The 18093-nt window shown below is 40.3% G+C and overlaps 1 protein-coding gene across 1 annotated transcript in view; it reads left to right on the top strand.

Moving 5' to 3' along the window:
- Nucleotides 1–12: 12 nt before the first annotated feature.
- CD46 (CD46 molecule) overlaps nt 13–18093 on the top strand; it is a 36527-nt gene continuing 18446 nt past the window's right edge. The window contains exons 1-5 of the mRNA XM_015543786.2: nt 13–233; nt 8046–8228; nt 8544–8646; nt 15346–15440; nt 17512–17709. Coding sequence (XP_015399272.2) covers nt 116–233; nt 8046–8228; nt 8544–8646; nt 15346–15440; nt 17512–17709 — 697 coding nt within the window. The 5' untranslated portion in view covers nt 13–115. The remainder of the gene's footprint in view (nt 234–8045; nt 8229–8543; nt 8647–15345; nt 15441–17511; nt 17710–18093) is intronic.

The following is an 18093-nucleotide window of genomic DNA, read 5'->3' as shown; positions in this document are numbered from 1 at the left end:
CCCCTGCGCCTGGGAGCCTGACACCTGCGTACGAGGGGGATTGTTGCGTCTGGTACCTGGACTCGGGAAGGTCTTTGCCCGGCGAGCTCCCCGGTTCCCGCTGGTCTCCCGGAAGATGATGGCGTCTTGCGCGCTGTTCCACGCAGATCCCGGCCTCCCCGAGAGGCGCTCTTCACTGTCCTGCTTTGTAATCCTTTTGGTGGCCCCAGGGCTACTGCTACCCATGCCCTCCGGTAAGAGCCTGGATCGGGTGTGCGCTCAAATGGCGAGCCGGAGCGGGTCTGCGAGCGGGCCGACCGGACCCAGGGCCCCGGAGCTTTCTTTGGTGGGTCGGGAGCAGGCGCGGGCCGGGGGTGCCCCTGGACGTGCTGTGCGAGCACCTATCGGTTGGGGATTCTGGGGTGCCGGAGGTGAAGACTTGTGAGGCGTTGGAGTAAGTCTTGCGGGCGATGGGTGCGGCGGGTGTTTTCCCAGGGCGGATCCCTGACCCCAGCGATAGTTTGCAGTGTGCTTCCGGGCCTGAGCACTTGCGGACCTGGAGTTCAGGGTGAAGGTTTGGTCTTCGTGTTCAGTGCGTGCAGCTGTTGCTAGGATCCGCGCTGTGCCTGTGGGGATATTTGCCCTGTGTTTCTTGGAGGGGTGCTGCCTTGGGAAGAGGGTATAATTTGTGCGGGGCTAGGGGACCCCAGGCTGGGTGTTACCGGGTGTGTGCTTTACGGAAGTGACCAGGCCTATGCTGTCGAGTGTTGGGTAAGGAAGCTCTCTGCTTGGTTTACACGGGGGCTGAGAACCCCCCGTGTGTGTGCAAGCTTGACTGAGAGCCTCTGAGTGTAAAAATGCTGTGGGTCCCTGGGGCTTAGAGTTTGGGAAGGCCACACCTTGCTTTTTGTACCTAAAGACAACAGTCTCCTTGTTGTCCAAGATCATATTGGTGTTGGTCGAATGCTGTTCTTTTTTTTTTTTTGGACATAGAATCATCTTCCTGTTCCTATCCAATAGACATTACCCAATTCCATTACCTAATGGCTTTTTGGCCATTTCCTTCTTTTCATTAGGGTGGGTCATATTTGAGGGAATTTTTTTTTTTAATTTAATTGTATTTATTTTGAGAGAGAGAGTGAGAGAGCGTGCGCTCTCAAGCAGAAGAAGAGCAGAGGCAGGGAGAGAGAATCCCAAGCAGGTGCCCTGCTGTGTGGGGTCAGATGCAGGGCTCCAACTCACCAACCATGAGATCATGACCTGAGCCAAAGTCAGGAGTTGGAGGCTGAACTGACTGAACCATCCAGGTGCCCACTGAATGAATCAAAAAGATTGGTAGCTTACTGATAAATGAGTATCCTAAGAAATAACATGATAAATAATGTCAGTGTGGTTTTCTCTTGCACGCATTAACAGAAGCTGAAGGCCCATCCGTTAAGTTTGTGTAATGTTTCATTGAATAGGAATGGGTGCTTATAATATGTGTGTGTGTGTGTACGCATGTGTGTTAAAAAAGAGTGCTCGTGGGGCGCCTGGGTGGCGCAGTCGGTTAAGCGTCCGACTTCAGCCAGGTCACGATCTCGCGGTCCGTGAGTTCGAGCCCCGCGTCAGGCTCTGGGCTGATGGCTCGGAGCCTGGAGCCTGTTTCCGATTCTGTGTCTCCCTCTCTCTCTGCCCCTCCCCCGTTCATGCTCTGTCTCTCTCTGTTCCAAAAATAAATAAAAAATGTAAAAAAAAAAAAAAAAAAAAAAGAGTGCTCGTTGTTTAACACTTAACATTCAAGCAACAACCATTTTCAGCACTTTAGTATATTTCATTCTGTCTATATCTGCACCTGTGTTTCTCTGCCCAAGTTATTTCTAGGAGCCTATTAGGTATACGTTATGCATGCTCATTCTTTCCTTAGTAGCATTCATTCACCAAATATTTGTCTTCTGTGTGCCAGGTTCTGTGCTGGTCCTCAGGATACACTGGTGAGCACTCACAAAACTGCCCCATTTTCATGATCCTGATTTCACTATTGATCTGGCTGCAGTCACATCGATATAAGCAGAGACTGCATTACTCACTGTAAGACCCCCAGTGCCATGCACACAGTGGCCGTCAAGAAATTGTTGCTAAAATCTATTGGGAGTGGCAGACACCAAGCATACTACTAATAAATATGTTGTAGCACAGAAGTGCTCTGGAGGAAAGGAGCTTGAGTCCCTGACAGCATTTAACTGGAGGCAGGAACAGTTTTCTCTTTAAACAGGCCATGCTCTGCCACTGTGGGGCTTCTGCACTTGTTATTCCCTTCGACTTGGAGCATCCACCCCCGGCCCCTTGTGCCGAAGGCTCCTTTTTGTCCTTCACACTCAGCTGAGATGTCGCCCCCTCGGAAGGCCCCTCTCTGACCACCCCGTCTCAGGTGGACCCACTCACTCCACCTCAAATCCCCCGCCTGGGAGTCACCCTTGCAAACCTGTGTCTTCTGCTCTCCCCACTAGAATGCAGAGAGCTCCTCTGTCTTGTCACACTTGTGGTTCCAGATGCCCATTTTCTGCGGCAGCATCAACACTCTTATATACACATTAAGTACCAGAAAATGAAATAAAGGATTCAGGTGAGGCTTACAGTACCGGAGGAAGGTTCTTTAAAGAATCGTGCTTAGGATGGCCTATCCGTGGTGCCTAAGCTGAGGCAGGGGCGCCTGTCAGAGGGGCTCTGTCTTCCATTGTTTATGTAGAGTCTTGCTTGATACTGATCATCAAACAGTTCATTTCTGTGTGGGGGGAGTGGAGTGGAGAGGGGCCAGTGGTGGTAAAAAGAAAACAAAAAGAAGTTTTTAAAAAGGATCAAGGTTAGATTAGCCTTCTAGCTAAAAGTGGAAGGAGACTCTGAATGTTATTTGGAATAGAGGAAAGAGACAAATGAAATGAACAGAGTGCAACATGGAAGGGAATAAGACTTAAAAACGAAGAAAAGGGAAATCAAGGCCAAGTGTAAGGTTCAAAGGTAAAATCATGGGGTGCCTCGGTGGCCCAGTCGGTTGAGTGTCCGACTTCAGCTCAGGTCATGATCTTCCGATTCATGAGTTTGAGTCCTGTGTCGGGCTCTGTGCTGATGGCTCGGAGCCTGGAGCCTGCTTCAGATTCTGTGTCTCCCTGACTCTCTGCCCCTCCCCTATTTGCACTCTGTCTCTCAAAAATAAAGATTAAAAAAAAAAAAGTTTTTTTAAAGGTAAAATCAGGACAGGTATGAAATTAGGGAAAGTACAAATGAGCCTTCATTACGTTGGGCAGGGAAACAGTGGGAAGGGCATACACGGTTCAGTTTTGATGCCTCTCATCCTCTCAGGAGAAGGTGTGTAGGCAGACAGTGTTGTGCCCGGAAGCCCACCACCTCAGAGGTAGTTAGTTGCCAGCTGCACGAGATGGCAAGAAGGGAACATTTGTCCAGTTTCGGGACCAGTCTCATTCTTCTCCAAAGGGTCTGCTGTTTTGTATAAAACCCACTATCTCCTGTTGTGGGTCATATCGTTAGGTCTTTTCTTTCTCTCTAATTAAAGAAGCCAAGATCTATAAGTGCTTACATGCTAGTTTCTTAGTTTCTTTACTCTACATATTGTAATACCCAGAGGACAGTCCTTCTGGTCAGTTGCTAGGTTACAGAATACTGGGAGATAGGCAACAAAAGAAATGACATGGCCAGATCTTTCTCCAGTGCTTAAAGCTTAAAGATGGTTAGTTTCAATGTCAGATGCCTGACAGCGTATTCTTCCCCATGGTGTTCTGTTTGACACCAGTGGTCCTTTGAGTGCCATGTTGTTTTGCCTCGCTACTCTGAGGGACATGGTGTGCTTGGTGTTGTGGCTGCATGGATGAATGGAGCCAGCCATGGGAACTGTTAAACACAAAAACATGTGATAGTGACTTGAGAGGTCCATGCAAAGGACGGTGCAAGGGAGGGGGAAGGGGCCCTGTCTCCCCGGGGAAGTGGAAAACGCTTGCTGGAGGAACAGTTGAGTGGATTCAGTGTAAGGAGACGAGAGTTGAACAGGGCTTGCGGGTGAGCAGGTAGGAAGGGTGTTCGGAGCAGAGGGAACGGTGTGATCAGAGGCTTAGCGATGTGACATGGCTTAGGGCATCCATGGACTGTGGAGCTACCCGGTGTGGCAGCAGGAGGACACAGAGGCGAGAGAAAGGCAGAGGACTAGATCACAGAGCAGATCACTGTGAAAGCAACAGGATAGTCAAGAATGAACAATCACCATCATTAAAATTCAGCATGACGTTAGCATCTGTCCTTTTAGGGCACCTTGAGCCCTTTTGTTTGACTTGGCACATGGCAATTCTAAACCAGAGTTACTTTAATTTCTCTAGACTCAGTAGAAGATCATTTCTTGAGGACCACATTGTAGATTGTTGGTGTAAGCGCGGGAGGGTTTCAGACGAATGTGGTGGGAAGAAGTGTTGGTAGTGGAACCAGGCTGCCTGGCTGAAAGATGGGTGGTAGGTAAGGAGGCCTATTCATAAATGCTAGTAGCAATGTAGATAGAAATGATAGTGATCTGATCTCAAAGGAAAGGCAGAATAAAAGAGAAGGAACAGGAATTTCTGTTTTGAAGACCATCTATATTTAACTCAAGAACAAAAAACCCCAAATAATCTAATGAAAAATAGAAGGCATGAACAGACATTTCTATAAGAAGACAGACAAATGGCAAAGAGACACATGAAAAGGTGCTCAACATCACCAGTCATCAGAGAAAGCAAAACAAAACCACAATGAGATACCACCTCACACTTGTCAGAATGGCCAAAATCCAAAATACAAGGTTGTGGGTAAAAAGTCCTCCTTGTCCACTCTTGGTGGGAATTCAGACTGGTGCAGCCACTGTGGAAAACATAGAAGATTAAGAATACAATTACTGTATGATTCATAATTCCACTACTAGGTATTTACCCAAAGAATGTGAAAACACTAATTTGGTAAGAGACATGTATCCCTATGTTTATTGCAGCATTAACTTACAATAGCCCAGATACGGAAGCAACCCAAGGGTGAGTTGATAGATGAATGGATAAAGAAGCTATATATAATGGACTATTACTTAGTTATGAAAAAGAATGGAATCTTGCTATTTGCAGCAAGAAGGTATAATGCTAAGTGAAATAAGTCAGTGAGAGAAAGACAAATACTCTACGATTTCACTCATATATTGAATTTAAGAAACCAAACAAATGAACAACAAAAAAGATAAACTAAAAAACAGACTCATAAATATAGAGAAGAAACTGGTGGTTATTAGAGGGTAGGTGGGTGGGGAGATGAATGAAATAGGTGAAGGGGATAAAGAGTATGTTTATCGTGATGATCACTGTGTAATGTATAGAGTTGTTGAATCACTGTACTGTACACCTGAAAACTAATAACACTGTATGTTAATTATACAGGAATTGAAATTTTAAAACCCATCTATTTTGTTTGCTGGGCATGTGTAAGTATGAAAAGAATCAAGAGACCACACTTTGGCTTCAAAATGTTATCGGAGATAGCGTGACATTTCCAAGTGGAGCATGTGGGTGGGCAATTGGATATATACATTTGGCACCCTGGCTAGAGATTGAGGATGGGGACCAGGATGCGGGAGGCAACTCCTCTCAGTGATAATAAGGTCATGGGAGTATACATATTCACCCTGAGGGATCTGCAGAATGAAGTAACACAAATTCCTAGAGCAAGCCATCAGGAATATCACATTATCCAATCAAGCAGAGAACAAAGGGTAGCCAGAGGGTTAAAAAAAAAAAAAAAAAATCATCAGTGTTCCCAGCAAGAGAAGAAACTATTGTAAAACAGTGCAATATTGGACTCAATTATTATAGTGTATAAAGCTTGCAAACCAAGTTGTCAACTTTGCATGTTTTTGAAAGCATGTCTTAGAATTATGCGTGTTAGGAGGAAAATACTTCAAATTAGTTGAATGGATAAACCATCCAATTGACATTTCTTTTTCCATACAGGTCACTATATATGAAAGTCATATTTGGAATTCTAAAATGCTTACCTGGTTTCAATATAGTTACTGAAGTTGAATGCATAAAACAAGGAATACTTGCATAATTTAATCAGAGGAATGCTGTTACTTGATTTATTTCTTGGTGGTTCCAGGATTTCTAATGACATGGTGCATTTGTATCTAGATTGGAATTATATTAGCATTTCTAGCTTTTTTCCCCCTATTATAAAATGACTCAGCGTATTCATTTTAATGTAAATGTAATGTTATTAATAAAATTTATCTCTTTATTAATCCTCTTTTTAATGCTTTTAATTGCTATGACTTTTTGTTTGCTTTTTGCTTTTGTTCTGATTTGGACAGTTGATTGAGGAGCATTCACATATCTTGGTCAGCATAGTGGTAATGTGGAAAACCTATTGCCAGTAGGTGGATTTGAGGACATGATGTAAAGGAAATGTTGGACAGTGTTTATAGATACAATTTTAGAATTTAGGAATATGGTGTAAAAGGAGAGTAATATTTCACTTGAGTAGAGTTCTCTTGACCAGTCTCTTAATCTGAAGTTAAGACGGAGATCCAGGGATTAAGAAAGAAAAGTTTCCTCAGGGATCAAAGTAGATCTGTCTCCTTTGTCCTTAGGTCCTCACCCTTACAGGAGAGGCCTCCATGTTCTTTTAGCCCTTTAGGACTTTACTGGATGTGTCTCCATCATGTTGTTTTACATAATTGTTCTGACAGATCTGTTTGGTTTTCAAGCTCATGGTTAATTGAAAGGGAAGAGGAATTGCTGAAGTAGAAATGACACTATTCTAGGGAGGGGAAAAAAACCCCTCCCTTCACCCCCTCAAAATTCTAAAAGCATAGCAGTATCGTAGCACTCCTGGAGGTGTGTATTGGATAAACAGCCCAGACAGCTGCATTCAGGGAGCTTCTGAAAGAATGTGTGATCCATTGATCAGTGGAGGAAGATGAAATCATACTTAAAATAATGTCCCCCAAAGCAACGTATTTTTCATGTAATGCTATTGAGAGTAGTCAATTTTGAGTGGTGCCTGGCTGGCTCAGTCAGAAAAGCCTGCAACTCTTGATCTTGAGGTCATGAGTTTGAGCCCCACATTAAGTGTAGAGATTACATAAATAAATAAACTTAAAAAAAGGATTTCAGAATAGTAAATTTTGATATTTAAATGGTGTTTATTCACTTATAAAATGCCCAGTTCACTACTATGAAACAAGAAATGAAGTCTTGTATTTTGAAAGGCTTTAGTGAATATTTATTTTGATCTATGAAATATGTTACGCTTATTTAATAATCACTTGTTACTATAGCATTTCGTAAGCACCCACTGGGTACAGTAATAGAAAAAGAAGACATATGATCCCTTACCTCTAGGAATTTGCCTTCTGAGAGGAAACTAAGCCTGAAGTGACAAGTTATTTTAGTTTGTTTCAGGCTATGGAAGAGTATTCAGAGCAGAGTGGTACATATACTATAGAAGGCTTCTTAGAGGAAGGGCAATTATTCATAGTTTTTGTTTTTGTTTTTGTTTTTTTTTTTTTCATTTTTGAAAGAGACAGTGTGAATTGAGGAGGGGCAGAAAGAGAGGGAGAGAGAGACTCCCAAGCGGGCTCAGGGCCCGATCTCACAAAACCATGAGATCATGACCTGAGCTGAAACCAAGAGTTGCACCCTTAACTGACTGAGCTACCCAGGCACCCTGAGGAGAGGCGAGTTTTGAAATGAATTTAGAAAAAGATGGGGAAGGATGCTTTTTTACATATATCGTTAAGACAAAAACCACTGATTTTGTTTCTTCAACTTATTATTGAAAGAAAATTCATCCTATTCCCCAAACCTAGTAGGATATTATTTTTATTTAAAATGAGCAATGCACATCCTTGACTGCTATCACAACTTTGGTAAAGGAATGGAAGAATCATTTAAAATCTTGGATTTTTCCTTCTATTCTGTATTACGTTCCTGCTGGGAGACCACAGTCCCTGCTTGGTGACAGAGAGAAAATACTTCATTTTCATGTTCTCATTCTCTTATCCCTAGATGCCTGTGACCCTCCGCAGTACAACTCTATGAGGCCAACTGTTGTTAAATCCAGTTATGATCCTGGGGAAAATATACAATTTCAGTGTCGCCCAGGATACAAGCGTATTATACCTCTTCTTCCCATATCTTCTGTTTGTTACCCTAATAACACGTGGACACCTCTCCAAGAGGCTTGTACGAGTAAGTGTACAGATTTTTTTTTTTATTGCTCTAGAGATTTCACACATTTGAGATTGCATATTCCACTAGTGCAGTGATTGTTTTCTCATGTGAATGTAGGTTTTAAATAGTAGTTTTTCAGTCCTCGAAAAATCCCCAAGGAATCTTTTTCTTGGCAATTGGTTATCTGGTTAAATGTGAATCTTAAGTTTGGCTTTATAATAGTCAAAAATAGAAAATGCTCTCATGAATTCAGATAAGCAATGCAGAATTGTTACTTTAATTCAAGTATTTTGAAATTGACATGAAACAACAAATTTGAAAATCTTCTTTTAGAAAAATCATGTCAACATCCAGGAGATCCCATAAATGGCCATATGGTCAGCGTAAATGGAAGTTTTCTCTTTGGATCACAGGTTCACTATGCTTGTAATGAGGGGTAAGTAAATTGTTCCTTAGAGGAAATAAGGTAAATATTCCTAATTCCATTTTTGTTTTGCTTCTCTTCATCAGCGTTCCCATAAAGTTGATTGCATTTTCCTCCTATTGACAAGTCGTACTTACCGCCTAACAAGGCTCAGGCTTTTTATGGAAACTGAAAAGATGTGTAATTAGTAGAAAGAAATTTAAATGAAGAAAAACAAAATTCTATAATATTTACCATATCTACTATATATCTATTGTGAGCATTAACAATGGTGACTTCATTTTTTACAATAAAGTGCACCCTATTTAAAATGGCCAACTCTCAGTTGAAGTTGGGCTTATAGAAATGAAAGACCAAATTGCCAACTGAAGATATTCTTATATTGAGAGCAGACCAAAATTCACCTGGTTAACCTGAACCGTTATGTTGATCAAGATCTGTTAGAATTTTGTGATTGTTACAAAGGTTAAGTATCTCAAAAAGAGGTATTGAGGGGCGCCTGGGTGGCGCAGTCGGTTAAGCATCCGACTTCAGCCAGGTCACGATCTCGCGGTCCGTGAGTTCGAGCCCCGCGTCAGGCTCTGGGCTGATGGCTCGGAGCCTGGAGCCTGTTTCCGATTCTGTGTCTCCCTCTCTCTCTGCCCCTCCCCCGTTCATCTCTGTCTCTCTCTGTCCCAAAAATAAATAAAAAACGTTGAAAAAAAAATTAAAAAAAAAAAAAAAAAAAAAAAAAAAGAGGTATTGAGCACTTAAGAATAACCGCCTTTGAGGCCTCTGAGTGGCTTGGTTGGTTAAGCATCTGACTTCAGCTCAGGTCATGATCTCAAGGCTCATGAGTTCAAGCCCCACATCGGACTCTGTGACTACAGCTCAGGGCCTGGAGCCAGCTTTGGATTCTGTGTCTCCCTCTCTCTCGGCCCTTCCCTCACTCACACTGTGTCTTTCTCTCTCTCTTTCAAAAATAAACATAAAAAAATTTTTTTAAAAAGATTAACAGCCTTTGTTCTATAGGGTTCTTTCAATAGTATATATTGGGGATACTGGACATTTATGAAAAATGTTCATTTAGAAGGTAAATGGAATACAATATGAAAATGCATCTGATTTTTTTTTTTATATTGTCTTTTATCCTGCTACTTTGCTGAATTCATTTATTAGCGCTACTAACACTTGTTTTGTTCTGGTGGAATCTTTATGATTTTCTATAGATAAGATCACATTGTCTACAAACTGATAATTTTACTTCTTCGTTTCCAGTTTGGATGTCTTTTATTTCTTTTTCTTGCCTGATTGCTATGGCTAGAACTTCCAGTACTATGTTGAATAGAAATGGTAAAAACAGGCATCCTTGACTTGTTCTTGATCTTACAGGAACAGCTTTCAGCTTTTCACCATTGAGTATAATATTTGCTGTGGGTTTTTCATGAATGGCCTTTATTATCTTAAGATAGTTTTCTTGTCTTCCTAGTTCATTGAATATATTTACCATGAAAGAGTGTTGAATTTTGTCAAATGCTTTTTCTGCATCAGTTGAGATAATTGTGTGGTTTTTGTCCATTCTGCTGATGTGGCATATGACATTGGTCATTTTTCATATGTTGAGCCATCCTTGCATCCCAGGAATAAATTTTGCTTGTTCATGGTATGTAATATGCTACTGAATTTTGTTGGTTAGTATTTTTTGATGATTTTTTGCATCATGGTTCATAAGAAGTATTGGTGTGTAGCTTTATTTGCTTGTAGTGTCTTTTGGTATCATGTTGATGCTGGTTTCATTGAATGAATTGGGAAGATTTCCCTCCTCTTAAATTTTTTGGAAAAGTTTGAGAAGGATAGGTATTAGTTCTTTAAATGTTTAGTGGAATTCACCCATGAAACCATCAGGTCTGGGGTTTTTCTTTATTGAGAGAATTTCAATTACTGATTCAATCTCCTTACTAGTTATAGGTGAGTAAGTAGTCGTAATTTCTGTTTCTTCATGGTTTAGTTTTGGTAGCCTTTGTGTTTCTAGGAATTCGTCCATTTTATCTAGGTTATCCAACTTGTTGGTGCAAAACTGTTAATAGAACTCTTTTATTATATTTTATATTTCTGTAGAATTGATAGTAATGTTCCCACTTGCATTTCTGATTTCAATAAATTGAGTCTTCTCTCTCTCTTAGTCCATCTAACTAAGGTTTGTGAATTCAGTTGATCTTTACAAAGAACCAACGTTTGGTTTTTCTCCTCTATTTTATTTATCTCCTCTCTAGTCTTTAATACTCCCTTCTGCTAGGTTTGGGTTTAGTTTATTTTGACAGAAAGAAAGAATTGAGTTGGGGAGGGTCAGAGAAGGAGAGAGAATCCTAAGCAGGCTATGTGTTGTCAGCACACAGCCCAACACAGTTTGATCCTATAAACTGTGAGATCATGACCTGACACAAAATCAAGAGTCAGATGCTCAACTGACTGAGCCACCCAGGTCCCCCTGGATCATGCATGTGTTTTCATCCATTCTGCTGATCACTGTCTTTTGATTGGAGAATTTAATCCATTTACATTTAAAGTAATTACTGGCAAGGAGGCACTTCTGAAATTGTGCTATTTTTTTCTATATGTCTTGTACCTTTTTATGTCCCTCATTTCCTGTATTACTGTTTAATTTTTTGTTTAGTTTATTTTTACAGTGAAATGTTTAAATTCCTCTCTCATTTCCTTTTGTGTATATTCTACAGCTATTTTGTTTGTAGTTACCATGGGGACTACAGTTAACATCCTACACTCTTAGCACTCCAGTTTGAATTTATACCAGGTTAGCTTCAATAAATTACAAAAACTGCTCATTTACAGCTTCATCCCCACCCTTTTGGTTGCTGATGCCGCGCTGATCTCTACACTAATAATTGTAATACTAGCTTCTGCACTAATAATTTATTTTCTTCTAAAAGATTGGTGTCTTAAATCATATAGAAAACAAAAATTTTACTTACAAACCATTGTTACAATAATACTAGCTTTTAATGTTGCCCAGGTATTTACTTTATTGAGATCTTTATCCATACAGCTTCAAGTTACTTTTTAGTGTCCATTCATTTCACCTCATAGACTCCCTTGGACATTTCCTACAAGCGAAATTGTAGTCACAAACTGTTGGTCACAAACTCCCTCAGATTTTTTTTTCTGGGGAAGTCTTGATTTCTCCCTCACTTTTGAAGGACAGTTTTACTGGATAGAGGAATTTTGGTTGCCAGTTCTTTTTCTTTTAGCCCTTTGAGCTTTCAGTCCATCCACTATCTTCTGACCTCTAAGTCCTGATGTGAAATCTGTTGAGAATCTTATTTAGGATTCCTCCTAGGCGATGATTCACTTCTTTCTCCCAGCTTTCAAGATTCTCTGTCTTTGTCTTTGTCTTTTGAAAGTTTCTTATGCTTTCTAGTGTGGGTCTCTATGCATTCTTCTTACTTGGAGTTTGTTGAGCATTTTAGATGTTTATATTCACAACTTTCATCAAAATTGGGAAGTTTCCAACCATTATTTCTTCAGATATTCTCTGTGCCCTTTCTGTCTTCTTCTCGTTGTCTTACAGCATGTATGTTGGCTAGCATATTGGTGTCACCTAAGTACCTGTTGTTGTCTACTTTTCTTCAATCTTTTCTCTTTCTGCTCCTCAGACTCCATAATTTCCATTGCCCTCTCTCCACCAATTCTTTCTTCTGCATGTTCAAATCTGTATTCGATTCCCTAGTGAATTTTTCATTGTAGTTATTATGCTTTTCAACTCCAGAATTTCATTTTGGTTTTGTTGTAGGTTTTCTATCTCCAGTAGATGTTTCCATTTTCTTCACACATTGTTTTCTTGACTTTCTACATTTCTTCCTTTAATTCTTTGAGCATCTTTAAGACTTTTATTTTAAAGTCTTTGTCTAGTTCTGTTAATTTCTGTCAATGTATATTTTCCTTTGAATGGACCAGACTTTCCTCTTTCTTTGCATACCTTGTAACTTTTGTTGAATCTACTAATTTTGAATCTACTAATTTTGAATCTAATCTACTAATTTTGAATCTACTAATGTGCTAACTCTGGAAATCAGATTCTCCTCTTTCCCTAGGGTTTGCCATTTTATGTTATTCTTGTAGGCTGTCTCCATGCGAAGGATCAGCCTGACATGTAAACTGAAGGTCTTTTCAGTTTTTTCTAGCCTTTCTCTGGGCATGCACATTCACTTTTACTTTTTCCCACATATGCAATTGTCTTTCAGTGTTCTAGTCTTTAATGTCTGGCTCCTGAGTGGAGAAAAATGAAACATGAAATGAGAAGCAGAGGGCACTGGATGTTTAGTCCCCTAGAAGTCACTTCAGGCTGGTAGAAGGGGGCTTACAAGAGTTAGGGGCAGGTGTGACAACAGTAACTGCCTGCCTCACTGCTTCTCTGTGATCAGAAGCAGAGTTCAGTGATAAGAGCACAGATCCCCGCTATTTGGAGGACAGAGTCTTTTTTGCCCACCCTGGATCTCCCAACTGCTTCTAAGTTGCTCCAAGAATGCATGCACAGCTGCCTGCTGGGGGGGTGGAGGATGGGTACCTGACACTCTGCTGAGATGAAATTGACTGAAATCAATGCAGTTTACCTGCCCAAGTCTTTCCTGGGAAGTTGTAAACCATCAGCAGACTCCCTAGTTCTAAAATATTTACATCACATAGATCCTAAGAGTGCAGTTGTCTTCTAGATCGAGAGACAGATTCCTGGTGCTTACCACCTTGCCATTGTTCCAGAATAATCTCCTAATACATTTTAATAGAGAATCAGTGATTGACTGATTCTGGGGGAAAATTCAGCTAGAAGCATTTGCAGGCAGTTTCACTGTCTGTTTTTTAACTTGGTCCAGTAAAAATATCGGAGCATGCTGTCACCGTAGGCATACCTCAGAGGTTGAGGGTTTGGTTCCATAACCCCTCAATAAAGCAAGTATTTCAAAAAAGTGAGTGAAATTAATTATTGGGTTTTCTAGTGCACATAAAAGTTAGGTTTATGCCATAATGGAGTCTAGTAAATGTGCAATAGCATTATATATTAAAAAAAAAAAAACAATGTACATACCTTAATTTAAAGATAAGTTTACACAGAGACGCGAAGTGAGCCAATGCTGTTTGAAAAATGCACTGATTGACTTGCATGTTGTAGTATTGCCACAGATCTTCAGTTTATTAAAAAAAATACAGTATCTGCCAAGTGCACACACACACAAAAAAAACACAATAAAATGAGGTAGGCCTATAGTTATTTAGAGATAGCTTGTTAGGCACTTTAAGGAACAGTAAAAATTTAAGACCTATTCTCTTCTCAGAGAAGTTGTAGCCTTATTGAGAAACAAAATACATACAAAAAGATGTCAAAACAAAGTAGCAAATGAATAGTCCCAAATAAATATAATGATTCATGATCATTACAATGAGAGTTCAGGAGAAGAGAGTACTGTGAATTTAAATCATCAGAGAAGATAATGAGTAGGCATATCCCTGAGCTACTCCTTGTTAGAAAGATACTATGGGGACATCTCGGTGGCTCAGTCAGTTGAGGAGCCAGCTCTTGGTTTCGGCTCACGTCATGATCCCACGGTTTGTAGGATATAGCCCCACATCGGGCTCTGCACTGTCAGCTTTTCTCTCCCTCTCTTTCTGTCCCCCCCCCCCCCAATGAATAAGCATTTATAAAAACAGATACTGTGATGTAAACATGAATAAGAACTAAAACTCACCTAACACTTGCTATGTGCCAGATGGCAACTCATCTAATCCTCAAAAGAGCTCCATGATGGGGGCGCCTGGGTGGCTCAGTCGGTTAAGCGTCCAACTTCGGCCCAGGTCATGATCTCACGGTTCGTGAATTCGAGCCCCGCATCGGGCTCTGTGCTGACAGCTCAGAGCCTGGAGCCTGTTTCAGATCCTGCGTCTCCCTCTTTCTCTGACCCTCCCCTGTTCATGCTCTCTCTCTCTCTGTCTCAAAAATAAATACATGTTAAAAAAAGAGCTCCATGATGTATATGCTGTTATCCTCTTTGGCGGGATGAGGAAGCTGAGCAAGAGGAACATTAAGGGACTTGCCTGAGGTCAGATAGAAAGCGAATCATGGAGCTGGGACTCAGCTCCATCCAGGCAAGCCCTAGGGCCTAATCTCTCTGCTTGGTTGTTCTGACTGAGAAGAATGGCCAGAGCATAGAAGTGAATGTGTAATGTGATTGCTGCAGATAACAGAGAGGCCAGACTGACAGATGTGACAGATTTATTTAGAAATCTTTGCTCTAGGCCAGTGTATATTTCAGTGCAGAAATTCTTTATTTGGTTAAGTTGCAGCTATGGTTACCATTCTCATTATATGTCCCTTAAGGAACTTGTTCCTCAAACTACTGTAGTAGAGAAAAACAACCATGTGAAATGTTTTTTCGGGGCGCCTGGGTGGCTCAGTTGGTTGAGCGTCCGACTTCAGCTCAGGTCACGATCTCATGGTCCATGAGTTCGAGCCCCGCGTCAGGCTCTGGGCTGATGGCCCAGAGCCTGGGGCCTGCTTCCAATTCTGTGTCTCACTCTCTCTCTGCCCCTCCCCCGTTCATGCTCTGTCTCTCTCTGTCTCAAAAATAAATAAATGTTAAAAAAAAATTTAAAAGAAATGTTTTTTCATTGCTCTACACGTCTTGTTAACTGCTGAAGAATCCAGTAACTTTTTTTCTTTTCTAGTTATCGATTATTTGGGGCAAAAGTTATTTATTGTGAACTTTCTAGTATCGACGATAATACAGTGACTTGGAGTCATAATCCCCCTCTATGTACTAGTAAGTATATGCCTTCTTTTGAATTTAGAGGATTAGTCTTTAAAATAGCAGCACTTTCAACAGTAGCCAAATGATGGAAAGAGCCTAAATGTCCATCAACTGATGAATGGATAAAGAAATTGTGGTTTATATACACAATGGAATACTACTTGGCAATGAGAAAGAATGAAATCTGGCCTTTTGTAGCAACGTGGAGAGTGTTATGCTAAGTGAAATAAGTCATACAGAGAAAGACAGATACCATATGTTTTCACTCTTTTGTGGATCCTGAGACTTAACAGAAGGCCATGGGGGAGGGGAAGGGGAAAAAAAAAGTTACAGAGAGGGAAGGAGGCAAACCATAAGAGACTCTTAAAAAACTGAGAATAAACTGAGGGTTGATGGGGGGCGGGAGGGAGGGGAGAGTGGGTGATGGGTATTGAGGAAGGCACCTGTTTGGATGAGCACTGGGTGTTGTATGGAAACCAATTTGACAATAAATTTGATATTAAAAAAATAAAGTCTTATAGCAACAACAACAAAAATAAAATAAAATTTTGCTGTTGGGATCACTTTATGCTTTGAAATTAATAAAAACCACAAAGAGCTTTTCCTATGCAGGTTATGTCTATTGATATTCATAATTATTTATTCACTTTTAAGAACTGTAAGCTCAATGCATGTTAGCCTATGCAACAGTTTTTTTTAAATGTTTATTTGTGGGAGACAGAAAGAATGTGAGCAGGGAAGGGCAGAGAGAGGAGACACAGAATCCGAAGCAGGCTCCAGGCTCCGAGCTGTCAGCACAGAGCCCGATGTGGGGTTCGAACCCATGAACAGTGAGATCATGACCTGAGCTGAAATCAGACACAACTGACTGAGCCACCCAGGCCGCCCCAACAAATTTTTTAAAAAAGCAGAATTTTCGGGGTGCCTGAGTGGCTTAGTACGTTAAGCGTCCGACTTCGGCTCAGGTCATGATCTCACGGTCTGTGAGTTCAAGCCCCGCGTCGGGCTCTGTGCTGACAGCTCGGAGCCTGGAGCCTGCTTCGGATTCTGTGTCTCCCTCTCTCTCTCTGCCCCTCCCCTACTTGCACTCCGTCTCTCTGTCAAAAATAAACAAACATCAAAAAATAAATAAATTTTAAAAAAGCAGAATTTTCCACAAGAAATAGAATAGGGTATGGTTTTCCATTTTTGCAAATCTCTTCAAAATCTGGCTTAAAGGAAGATGTCTGGATTCAGTCGGTGGTGTTATCACACAATTTATAGTATCTGGATGATTTCACCATAGACTCATATGGATAAAAGTGAAAACAGATAATAATATTTTGATACTGTGAACTATCAATTTAGTGAATGGTTATACAGTTGACTCTTGAAAAGCACAGGTTTTAACTGTTGTGGGTCCACTTACTTGTGGTTTTTTAACAGTACAGTATGGTAAATGTGTTTCTTCTTCCTTGTGGTTTTCTTAATAACATTTTCTTTTATCTACCTTGTTTAATTGTAAGAATACAGCATATACTACATATAACAAAAATATGTGTTAATCAACTTTTTATGTTCTTGGTAAGGCTCTGGTCAGTAGGAGCCTATTAGTAGTTAAGTTTGGGGGGAATCAAAAGACATGAGGAGTTTTAACTGCAGGGGATCAGTTCTAACCCTGATGTTGTTCAAGTGTCAAGAGTATTTATAAATTATAAAGCATTTCTCAACTAGCACTGTGTTTTATTTTTAATCACAAGCATATTTTCTCATTAAAGCATCAGCATCTCTTATGATGAGAACTTAGAATGGTCTTGCAGATAAACATAGGTATTTCATATAGGTATCTTTTGTAAGTATTTAAGAAAATGAGTTTTATGCTAAAAGTTCATGTCTATATTAATGGTTTGAATTTGGAAGAATACATTTTCTCACAGACACTTTCTTGTAAATGGATATTGGATTTATAGCCAGCTTGGCGAAATCATGTGTTAATGAATTTATTGAAGGCAGTTCATAGGACTTCACTAATGTTACCTTCATCTTTTCCTTTCCTTTTGCCTTTCATGTCCTTTTTTTTTTTTTTTTTTTTTCATTTTTTAAGGGATATTGTGTCTACCACCCCCAAAAATAGCAAATGGGAAATATACCAATAGTGGCAAGGATGAATACGAATATAATGAAGTGGTAACTTACAGTTGTGATCAATCAAATGGGCCAGATGCATATTCACTTATTGGAGAGAGCAGACTTGTTTGTACCGGAAATGGTGAATGGAGTGATAACCCTCCGCAGTGTAAAGGTAATACTTCCGTTTTCTTCCTTCTTCATTTGTAAATATGTTGGAAACCCTTGGTAGATACCTACCTACAAGTAAACAAAACAGCCCCATGTGCTCGTTCCTCCTGTTAAATTGGTTTCTAATTCAATTTAATACAGGTAAAATTGACTCAAAAATAGTTCTATTTATAGAGTTCCCCAGCCCTTACCCTACACATTCTTAGCATTCTAATTTATTTATTGTGAACTCCTCTGTGTATGCGTGAGTTAGGATTTTTCTTTTTTTCTTTTTTTTTTTTTTGGGAGAAACATCAAAAAAACACAGCACACACTGGCTTAAAAATAACAATTTTCTCTTCTATTACAAGATGTTTGAGAGTTCGGGCTATAGGAAATGGTAGAATAA

Source organism: Panthera tigris, chromosome F3, assembly GCF_018350195.1.
Source record: "Panthera tigris isolate Pti1 chromosome F3, P.tigris_Pti1_mat1.1, whole genome shotgun sequence".
Lineage (NCBI taxonomy): Eukaryota > Metazoa > Chordata > Mammalia > Carnivora > Felidae > Panthera > Panthera tigris.
This window is presented reverse-complemented; position numbering and strand designations above follow the sequence as displayed.